The sequence below is a fragment of the Crocuta crocuta genome, unplaced genomic scaffold (assembly GCF_008692635.1).
Source record: "Crocuta crocuta isolate KB4526 unplaced genomic scaffold, BGI_CrCroc_1.0 scaffold641, whole genome shotgun sequence".
Classification (NCBI taxonomy): domain Eukaryota; kingdom Metazoa; phylum Chordata; class Mammalia; order Carnivora; family Hyaenidae; genus Crocuta; species Crocuta crocuta.
Window position 1 is genome coordinate 97,087 of NW_027527137.1, and position 12,221 is coordinate 109,307.

General features: G+C 36.2%; 1 protein-coding gene across 1 annotated transcript; it reads left to right on the plus strand.

Annotated features, from left to right (window-relative positions):
* The first annotated feature begins 7,702 nt into the window (after positions 1-7,702).
* Positions 7,703-8,638, plus strand: LOC144226972 (olfactory receptor 4P4-like). Its single transcript, XM_077758520.1, has one exon. It carries the CDS (start codon positions 7,703-7,705, stop codon positions 8,636-8,638), a length of 936 nt encoding a protein of 311 aa, XP_077614646.1.
* The last annotated feature ends 3,583 nt before the right edge of the window (positions 8,639-12,221 follow it).

The following is a 12,221-nucleotide window of genomic DNA, read 5'->3' on the forward strand; positions in this document are numbered from 1 at the left end:
AAATAAGTAAACTTAAAATTTTTTAAATGATAAAAAAAATGAGCTAGTAAAGATAGAGTGAAATCAACTACTCAAGATATTAAAGACACTCACTGCCCTTCTACATATGGGTCCATTAAAAAAATCCATAAAGGAACGGAAACATAAAATGTGAGAAATCAGTAGGAAGAAATGAGTTCAAACAAACAAAGTTCAATCAAAATACCCTGTGATACACAATGATGGAAATGAGTGGAAATGACAAATCATCTTTGCAACTAAACTTGAAGAGGAGACCATGAGAAATATTCTCTAGAGGAACCTGAAACCAATTTGATGAAATGTGTTTATTTGTATCTCTAATAAGATGCAAAAATAAATGCTTTCTTTGAAATATAGGGGCTCCTGGGTGTCTCAGTCGGTTAAGCGTCCGACCTCAGTTCAGGTCATGGTCTCATGGTTCATGGGTTCGAGCCCCGCGTCGGGCTCTGTGCTGACAGCCAGCTGAGAGCCTGGAGCCTGTTTCAGATTCTGTGTCTCCCTCTCTCTCTGACCCTCCCCTGCTCACGCTGTCTCTTTCTCTGTCAGAAATAAATAAAACATTAAAATTTTTTAAAAAAGAAAACAGGAAATATAAAGATGAAGAGATTGTGTAACCAAATTATATGAATAGAATGATAATGAAAATACACGAAGACTTTTAGTCCAGGTAAATGTGATACTACAATTCCAATGATTATGAAGGCCTTGTAACAGAAGGATAGAAGAGTAGAAAAGTTCATGAGGAAGATATAATTCAATAGAGTTTTTATGGCAGAGGGGAATTGGACAGATAATCAGTTTGTCAAGTTACTAATAAAACAAAAATATTGCCAGATTTAAGAGTTCAAGATTTACCATTTAATGTTTTGTTTTTAATCCAATCTACTCAACTTGCCTTTCTAGGGTCCTAATCAGATAGATCACTACATTTGTGATGTGAAGCCCCTTTAGAAACAGGTGTGCAAAGGTATTTGTGTTGTTAGTGTCATCATGATCGCTAATTCAGGGACCTTGGTGGCCTTTTTTGTTGTCCTGGTATTTGGTTTCTTAGGTACTCATGTGGTTTAATCTTAGGACCCACTCCTCTGCAGGGTAATGTAAGGCTCCACCTGCAGCTTTCATATAATGGTGGTAGTTTTATTCTTCATCCCCTGTATCTATATTTATGTTCTACCTGCGGTGAGTGAGAAAGAAGATAAGGAAATCTTTCTGTTTTACACAGTTATTGCCTCCATGCTGAGTCCTCACATCCCTGCCCTAAGAAACCTGGAGATGAAAATCACCATGTGGAAGGCATGGTCTAAAATGGTCCATTCACAATTCATGTCCATGAGTAATATTCATTGTACTTTTGATTTGTGTACTAAAGGCATTTATCATTTGAGATGTTGTAGAAAGTATATAAGCTTTGTTTGGACACAGGCTAAATTACCTGTATCTGATGTCAGATGAGTCAAAGAAGCAAGTTACTATGAATCAGGTTACAATCTGCACCTAAAAGATCCAATTAGTTCCCCGTGTGGCCACTTGCATGTGAGGGAGGAAGCTCGAAGTGTCCTGAAGCATATTTCTGATCCCATCGCTCCCTTCTCCAAAAGCTTGTAAGGAATCCTATTTTCCTTGGAATAAAATCCAACCTTCTTGCCTGTTTATCAGAAATCTTCCATAGATGATCTGAGTCTAATTTGCCAATCTCTTGAAATCACTTCGTTGGCAGAAAGTGTGGTGTTACAATGATAGACTTTAGGGTCAGAGAGAGCTGGGTGATTAATGACAGTTTTTATCTCTGGGTCTTGACAATTTGCTTTAATTATATTAGTCTTTCTTTTAAAAAGTTATTGTACTTCATAAAGGTGTAATATTACTTTGGCTAACACATGGGAGTTTTTAGCATGGCACATAGCTACCAGAACCACATGTTAGTTATTTTTCTCTTGTTTACTTTTCTCTCTGTGTGTCCCTATGTTCAAAGGCTTTCATCCAACTACACTGGATCCACCTCGATTCTCCAAACATACTCTAGAATCTAACAGCTCTATGGCTTTAGTTTACTTATTCATCTGCTTAGGATTCCCCACCCCCATGCTCGAGAGTGTACATCTTATATATAATTCACACTTATGATGTGATGTTTTTCAGGAGGACTGTATGTATGAATGTAATATGAATGTTATATGAAATATAAAGGTAAAAGAGATATGGATTAAAACATAGAAGGTCTTTGTGACCTTGAACTTGGAGACAAACTTTTCTAACTGTGTGGAGCGAAAGTGTCCATAAAAAAAAAGATGATTTGCATTTCACCAAAATTAAGACTATGCAGGAGAACTAGTATAAAGAGAGATGAATTAAATAATTGAAGATGTGAATGCAGCTAGTAGCTGTCTCAGAGAGTGTGTAGAGGGCAAGGTTAGAGATATTACCAACTATCTTCTGCTGTAGACTGGTAAAGGCTAGCTCTTGAGTATGGCTTGATCAACACTGGGCGTAATGTTGAAGTAGACTAGCCATAAATCACTGGGTTCTAATGTCCTTTATGCCGAAGTTCTAGGATCTCATTTACTCAGGGTTCTTAAACTTTTAAAGCCTGTATACAAGCACTAACCTTAGAATAAGGTTCTTGCTTCAGATTTTACTTGCTATTTGAGCTAGTTATTTAACCTCTAAAAACTTCTGTGTCTTTATCTACCAGTAAAGCTAATAATATTTGTGTCCAAATATGCTATTATAAGCATTGAATAATATGCTGAACTTTATCCACTCAATAATCTCTCAGTATATTTTTGTTATTATTTGGCTAAGTTGTTTGATCTGAAACAGATGAAACATCATAAAATTTGATGTTCTGACATTTTTTGCGTGAGAAAACTTTACATACATGGTAGAGAGAGACTGTCTGGCTTCAGGGCATGTGGATGTGACTGAGTCTGCACAACATGTGAAGAGTCAGTGAGCAGAGAAAGAACAGGATGTTAAACACAATAAAAGTTTGTTCTTTGCTCCCTTCTTCTGATTTTTCCGTATAATTTTTGCTTTTCCTCTTTGTCAAGTTATGAGGAAGAGATGTTTACTCTTTTCTTCCCTTTTGTCTTTCATTTTTCAACGTGGATTTCATCAATGGTAACCTCATACCAAGAATGATATCACAAGTCACTGATTTTATTTATCTTTCTATTCTGCACATGAAGGATATTGATAGTTCTCCCCATAGGACTGTAAGTGGCCATCTTTGGTTTTACTTGTCCTACCTCATCTCAGATTTTCCTGAAAGCTAATCTGACCCTCTTACAGGCTACAATTTCCCTATCTTCTTCAGGAGCTGGGAGACCACAGGGCAGTCAGAGTTTCATGAATTGCTCTGACTATAGCCCTTTGGGGTCTGCAGGGGAAAGGGCCATTTTTTCCCAAATAAGTTAATATGGAAAGTTTATACCCAGGAAAGTTTATACACCAAGCACATTATATGGATGGTGGCTTTGCAACACTTGAGCCAAGATCTGTCTAGAAATGCCTTTGGGAATATAATTACATAGAGCTTTCAAAGACCTATTAATTCTTGCCACATCAGTTTATATTCTCTTCCTCTGAACCAAATTGTCCTCAGGCATAGACATAAAATAAATGGATGTTTCCTTAGACCTAAATACCTGTGTTAACAATTGCAGGAATATAAAATACATTTTGCTTTTTTTTTTTTTTCTTCTGAGCTATTATTAAGAAGTTAAATCAGCATTCAAAATTCTTTAGCCTGCTTTCCTGGGGGCTGAATATTCACTTCATCACTGAGTCTTAGTGAATATTTCAAGTCCACTTCCCTTGTAAGCTGTAGAAGGCTTAAGGCATGTTGAAATTTTCAAAATATTTGCAGAGAATTAATCTGAATGTATTTGAATTATGGGTATGTAAATTCTCTGCAATTTATTCCAGATCTTGGTGCTAGAGACAAACTGGCAGCGTGAGTATCTGAGGATGGAATGATTCCTGATGTGTGCCCAAACTAACCTTACAGCCACTCAGATCTCATGGTTAGTGAATTACCCTTGTCATCTTGGTTTGGAAACAGTCCAACAACACACAAGCTAGGCTAATTGTGTGTGTGTGTGTGTGTGTGTGTGTGTGTATTTAAGGTTTTGTTTGTTTGTTTTGTTTTTTTGAGAAAGAGGGAGTGCGAGCCTGGGAGAGGCAGAAAGAGAGAGAGAATCGCAAGCTGATAGCACCGGACCCTGTGTGGGGCTTGAACTCATGACACTGTGAGTTTATGACCTGAACAGAAATCAAGAGTCCAACATTTAACTGACTGACCCACCCAGGCACCCCAATTGTGTGTTCCTTATATTTATTTTACATAATTTCATTTTAAAGGCTAAAACTTCTTTTGCATCATAGGATAACTAGATTACTATAAAAATGCATCAGCATACTTTAGTTTTAATTGTGTATTACCTACAAGCAAAAATCCTTTTTTGGGAAACAGGAGTAGAGCTAGATAAAGCATTTTCAAGTGGGCAGTTAATTTCATTGTGTCTCCAACTTGTGCTTAACGGTATCCTCTATATTACTAGTAAAAAACAGACCAGCTTATGCTTGAATATGTACAATAACAAGTAATTTTCTTATATTTCAAAACTTCTGTCATCCTAAAATAGACGAGTTTTATCTGAGTCAACTAAGGTAAGTTTATCTACATTCTGTTACACTAAGAGAAAACTTGAATGCATGGTGGAAACTTGGATTTACCTATAAGAGCTTCTCTTCCTTTATGGACAGCATGACCCAAAAAGTACACATAATTTGGATTCAATAATACCAAAAATAAAGTAATTGAGTACATTTTTAAAAAGAAACAAGCTAAGATAATCAATTGATTACGATGTTAACAGATTGTTAACAGTAACAATTTGTTGAAATTGTCATTTATGTGATATACTTGTTAAATTCACGTTATGTATCTTCCTTTTTATTTCCTCTATTTTCCCACTGGTTGACTGTGTGTGCATGATGATCTGTGGTTCTAAACTAATCACTCAGAGAGGAAAGACAGTGAAAGAAATATGTTTCGAACCACACACGTCATGGGCTGTTTCATATTACCTCATGTATTCCTCATCAAAATTCTGAATTTTGTAATGATACATCAGTTGTAAAATGAGTATGATGATGCCTAAAGAGATTAAACAATTCACTCAAGGATTGCACTGGTCCGTTTGAGATTCCTCAACAATTCTACCTCTTTCTATGTTGCTACTGTTTCAGCCTCTTTTTCAGTGGTTGGCTGAAGCCCTTTATTTACCCATTGTGATTTCAGTTTTCCCACAGGAGGGTTCCTTAGTATCACTATATTGTTTTATGATAGTAATTCTTCTCAACTGATTTTTCCCTTCTTCCCTTTCACCCCTGCTAACAACATTAATCATACACCATGACCTATTGTACATTGAATTCCAATGATGATCTAGAAAACAAGCAGGGATCTTTTCTTTAAGTTTATTTATTTATTTTAGAGAGAGAGAGAGAGAGAGATGGAGACCGTGCACACAAGTAGGGTAGGAACATAAAGGAGTAGGGATATATATATATAGAGAGAGAGAGAATCTGAAGCCAGCTCCAGGCTCTGAACTATCAGCACAGAACCTGATGTGGGGCTCAAACTCACAAACCATGAGTTCATGACCTGAGCTGAAGTCAGATGCTCAACTGACTGAGCCACACAGGCACCCCAGAAAACAAGAGAAATCTTGATGAGGAATTTGCATTTTTGTAAGACTGAAGGCAAAAAATTTCAAATGTTTTAGAAACAGAGAATTTTAGAATACATATCTATCTTAAATATTCCCTATCTCTTTACTTACAGAAATACTCAAAAAGACAGGGTGTATGTTAATCTATCATCTTGCATATTTTTTTCTACTCAGATGAGGGATCTAAACAGTCTTTTCACTGCTGCCTTTTATGGCATCTCTCAGCTCTCTCCCTTGAAATATAGTCCCAGATTGAAGAAGAAACAGGATTTCTGTCTTTTAACATTTATAGTGTAGTACTTTTCAGACCTGAGAAATTAGGTTCTCTTCATATACGTCTCTTCTATCTAGAATCAGAGATTTCAATTGGTCAGGTAATTTCCACATGTATATTGTTCACAGTCTACTTAAATAATGGTTGCCTGTAAATCAACTTGTTTTACGTCAATAAGTGTCTCTGAAAACTAACATTGTTTCTACCTCTTAAACAAAGTGTAGTATCAGTAGCAACAAGTAGAAGGCGGGTCAATGCCCCTCACACTCCTAAAACTTTTCAGTACTCCTTAGTTACTGCTAAATGCTGGGCCCTCTGTGACATAATTATTTTACTTTGTTAAAGTGAGCCTTGTAGTGATTCTGAAATCAAAGTAGGAACAAATTGAAAATTTCTAGTTTTATGAGTGTATAATTTTGAGTAGTAATTTAAAATAGAATGGATGTCTTAGAGTATGGGCCATTAAAAATTGCCATAGCTGTCAACTGTTTGCCATCTAAAACCTTCTCAAAGACTATAAATAACATTGATATTAAATTTGTGAGTCACTAAAGATGATGGTTTCTCATTTTTAATGTTTATTTATTTATGAGAGAGAAAAAGAGCATGAGCAGGGGAGGGGTAGAGAGAGAGAAACACAGAATCTGAAGCAGGCTTCTGGCTCTGAGCTATCAGGACAGAGCCCGATGCAGGGCTCTAACTCATGAGCTGTGAGACATTGACCAGAGCTGAAGTTGGATGCCTAATCGATGGAGCCACCTAGGCATCCCATAGGAGAGAGAATCTTTAGCAGGACCCCGATGTGGGTGGGACTTGATGCCATGACCCTGGGATCATGAGATCATGACCTTAGTCAAAATCAAGAGTTGGGTGCTCAACCCACTGAACCATGCAGATGCCCTGACAGTATATATTTTTAACATTTAACTCATAAAATATAAATATGATAAATGAATGGGTTTCCTGAATACTTTTCAAAATTCCAGTCTTTAATCGATATCTTTCTTTTGTTGTATAACTTTCAACCACTCTTTTTTTTTTTTTAATGTCAGAGCAATTCCATTTGTTTACCATGACCCATTGATAACGTTTGATCACAAAACAATGTATCGTATGCTCTACACAAATTAAAGTCCAGGAGTTACAAACTGGATGTTCAAACAAATGTGAATTTCTTTGGGATTCATTTCCAGAAAATTAAGGACATGTACTCAGATAATTGTAAAAGAAGGAAAGTTGATTTTATCAGTAAGTTACAAGAATTGAGAAATATGAGAATCTTTTTTCTTGTTTTAGGTCAATTAGACTAAATAAGAAAATTAGCAGTTCTTTATCTACATAATTAATGGTAATTAATACACAATTATTGGTAATAAAATGCTTTATGTTCTAAATATTTTAGACACTTTCTAGTAATATTGAGTAAAGCATAGAATTATTCTCATTATTGTCATTATAAATGATTTCATTTTAGGTTTATAAAAGACAACATTAGAAAAGTATCCTAATTCAATATATCAAGAATCATTGTTATTAACTCTATTATGTCAATATATATTTTAATAAATCTTGTATCATTGTGTTCATACAGTTAAGTCTCACCTCCAGTGATGTTTTCTTTCTTTCAGAAATCTAAGTCCTTTTGAAAGCATACACCAAACTCAAATATATGAAAAGCCAGAGAAACATCTCAGAATTCATACTTCTGGGACTCTCATATGACCAGAACATACAAGTATTTTGCTTTGTCCTTTTCTTATTCTGTTATGTTGCCTTGTTGGCAGGAAACCTTCTGATCCTCATCTCCATTCAGTGCAGCCCCCTTTTCCACCAACCGATGTACTATTTCCTCATCCACCTATCCTTAATAGACATCTGCTATACGTCTACAGTTACGCCCAAGTTAATTGCTGACCTGCTGGTGGAAAGAAAAACCATCTCCTATAGTAACTGCATGTTACAGGTCTTTACAATGCACTTCTTTGGAGGCACTGAGATCTTCATTCTTACCGCCATGGCCTTTGATCGCTACGCTGCAATCTGCAAACCTCTCCACTATGTGAGTATCATGAACAGGACAAGATGCAATCTCTTAATCTTAGCTGCTTGGGCTGGTGGGGCCATCCATGCCTTTCCTCTCTTTTCTACCGCAATTAGTTTGCCCTTCTGTGGTCCTAATGAGGTTGATCACTACTTTTGTGACATCTTCCCTTTGCTAAAAGTTGCCTGTACTGACACTTACATCACCGGTATCCTGGTGATTGCCTTTTCAGGTATGGTTGCCTTAGTTACCTTCATTGTCTTATTTGTTTCTTATGGGATTATATTATTCACTTTAAGAAATCTCTCAGCTGAAGGAAGACGCAAAGCCCTCTCTACCTGTTGGTCTCATATCACTGTGGTCATCTTATTTTTTGGACCGGTAATCTTTATCTACCTTAGACCACCTACTACTTTTCCTGAGGACAAAATATTTGCTCTATTTTACACCATCATTGCTCCTATGTTCAATCCCTTAATCTACACTCTGAGAAACTCAGAGATGAAAAGCACGATGAGGAAAGTTTGGTGTCAAGCATTATTTTCAAAGGAAACACACAACTAATTTGAAGAAGCTTATTGGCTAAGCAACTTTCAGAAACAAAAGGGAGAGGTGTGTATGAAAAAGTGGGGACTATCTCATAGATTTTGTAAACCATCACTCTCATGGATGGAATGAATGCAAGCAATAGGAGTACAGGTTTAAATTAATCACTAAGCAAATATTTATTCTTGCATGCCAAAATTAACTGGCAACTAAGTTAATTTTGTGGGGTATATGTAGGGAACCTCCATGAAAAAAACAAGTGGACTAAAGCAAATAATGAAATGGTATATTGGTTAGTGAATTACAATGGAAAATATTTTAATAACAATTTTATTAAAACTTTGGACTCAGAGGCCAGACCACACAATGACAGACATTCTTGGGTAGTTCAGAAGTTGAAATCCAAAAAAGAAAGTTATAATCTAAAATTAAATGAATTTAAATTTCATGTACAACATTTGTATATACATCCTCTAGTTCATACAGAGATCAGTTGTGCAAACAAATAAATATTTAGACTAGAATATACTTTTAAGTGGTTCCTGGGAATCAGCTCTCCTGATGTCCCATTGAAATCAATAATAATAAGTAGTGAAGACAGAATGAAAGTCTAGAATTCAGAACGCTGAAACACACTTACTGGTATTTCACCTACTGGGCAGAGTTTAACATTTCCCATTAACTTAACAAACTATATATATTAAAATTTAAGAGTTGACTCACTGCTACTTGCCTAAACTTGGGAAGTAAATGGTTGGTCACTGGATCCACAACTTAAGACTTTTCCTACTGCAATGACAGAGAGAGAACTAGCAAACGATACATAAGATGTGATATAACCACAAAGTAAATGAAAAACAAAACAAAACAAAAAACAAAATGCATTTTGGGTGCATTCGGATATTCATTCCAGCTTTATTCATAATTGCAAGACCTTGGAAGCAACCAAGATGTCCTTCGGTAGGTGAATAAATAAACTATTGTACGTGTGGTGAATGGACTATGATTCAGCACTAAAAAGTGAGCAATTAAGATAAGAAAATATATGCATGAAACTTAAATGCATATTTCAAAGTGAAACAAGTCAATGTAAAGTGACTATCTTATGTATGACTTCAACTCTAGGTCTTCCTTGACTTACAATGGGGGTTATGTCCTAACAAACCCATCATCTGTTAAAAACATCTTAAGTCAAAAATGCATATAATACACTCAACCTACCAAACATCATAGCTTAGCCTAGCCTCTTCAACTGTGGTCAGAACACTTACTTAGCCTACAGTGGGGGCAAAGTAATAAATACAAGACTTATGTATAATAAAGTATTGAATATTTTATGTAACTTGTTGAATACTGTACTGAAAGCAAAAAACAGAATGATTGTAGGGGCACAGAATGGTTATACGTGGGTTGATCATTGACCATCGAGATCGATTGGCTGACTGGGAGACAGACACAGGTCGCTGCCCCTGCCCAGAATCACGAGCCCAGGAAAAGATTCAAATTCAAAATTCAAAGTACAATTTCTACTGCGTGTGTATCATTTTTGCACGCAATGGTTTTGCCCCATTGTAAAGGTAGAAGAGTTAAGTCAAAGCATTGTAAGTTGGGGACCACCTATACATGACATTCTGGAACAAGGCAAAGCTATGGAAACAGCAAAAGGATCAAGGGCTAGGGAAGGGGGAGGAATACAGAGGTGGGAAACAAAGGATTTTTAGGGTAGTGAAACTGTTCTGTATGTTACTACATTTGGATATTGTCATTATACATGTCAAAATCCACAGAATGTAAAACACCAAGGATGAACTCTGATGTAAACTGAATTTGGGGGTATAATGATATGTCAATGCAGCGTCATTTACTTATAACAAATGTAACACTCTGGAGGGAGAGATTTTCTCAGTAAGGGGTGGGGGTATATGGGAACTCTGTAGTTTCAACTCTATTTTGTGGTGAAAGTAAAACTCCTCTAAAAAAATAAAGATCCCTAATTTAAAAGTACTTTGTAGACCAATATCTAAATGAAGTCATCTTGTAACTAAATGAAGAAGAGTCTTCTGAAAAAGATTTCTACTGGAATCAGATAAAGCCTTTCAACTTTAGTGTAAAGTCTTTTGCTTAGGCTTAATAGTTCTAAAATTAAGATCTCTTAAGAAATACAGCAATCTTAGGGGAGCCTGGGTAGCTCAGTCGGTTAAGCGTCCAACTTGGCTCAGGTCATGATCTCACGGTTCATGGGTTCAAGCCCCGCGTCGGGCTCTGTCCTGACAGCCAGCTCAGAGCCTGGAGCCTGTTTCTAATTCTGTGTCTCCCTCTCTCTCTGACCCTCCCCTGCTCACGTTGTCTCTCACTCTCTCAGAAATTAATAAAACATCAAAAATTAAAAAAAAAGAAACACAGCAATTTTAACAGAGAAGAGAATGGAGAGTGGAATTTTCTAAAAGCAAGATGGATACAATACTGAAAGAGTTTTAGATTAGGCAAGTGCCATGCAGGAGGTACAATCATTTCAGGAGAACTGTGCTAAGAAGCATAAAGAACAGGAAAAAAAAATAAAGAAGGAGATAAAATTAAGTAGAGATTTTATAGCAAAGAGAAATTGAATAAATTACTATCACAGCAGCTACTAATGAAGAAATGAAAGTATGGCAAGATTTGATGTTATCTTTTGAAAAAATATTGCAAAACATGTGTCAGTCAAAATATTTGAAGGGTATGGCCAATTTCAGGGGCACCTGGGTGGCTAGATCAGTTAAGCATTAGAGTCTTGATTTTGGCTCAGGCCACACGATCAGTCATGATTTCATGATCCTGAGATTGAGTTGGCATGGTGCTCTGGGCTGGATGTGGAGACTGCTTAAGATTCTCCTTCTCCCTTTCTATGAAAACAAAATGAAACAAAACAAAACAAAAACCTTAAAACCAAAAAACCATAAACCAAAAAAACCCCAAAAAGACTAATTTTATTAATAGAAAAAAATAATTTTCTTGTGTAGAGTGGGTAGATCATTAAAGTGAGCAATATCCTGTAATCGGCAATCAGATTAAGTCACAAATCACCAGTATACCACACCACAAGACCTCTTTGTACTTCTTTAAAATCATCGCCTTCTGAAAGTAATCATTATCTTCACTATAAAGTTGACTAAAATTGCCTAATTTTTGATTTTGTAGAGAAATAGTGCAGATTGTGCTCTTAAGTGTCTGTTTTCTCATTATCAAAAAATTGTGAGATTCAGTATTCATGTTTTATCTGTATTCCAATCATCTTCGTTCATTTATAGTTATCTCCCTGCCTGGATATGTGATGGCTGATCTGTTCTCTTGTTCCTAGACATTCAGGCCATTTCCCATTAAAGGATATTATGAATTGAGCGGCTTTGAACATTTGGAAACATGTATTTTGGTGAATATATATCATCTATTGATACATCCTTCTTTAAAATACTTTTTTAAATGTGTGTTTATTTTTGAGAGAGAAGAGAGACAGTGTGAGCAGGGCAGGGGCAGAGAGAGAGGGAAACACAGAAGCCCAAGCAGGCTCCAGGCTCTGAGCTGTCAGCATAGAGCTTGATGTGGAGCTTGAACTCACAAACTA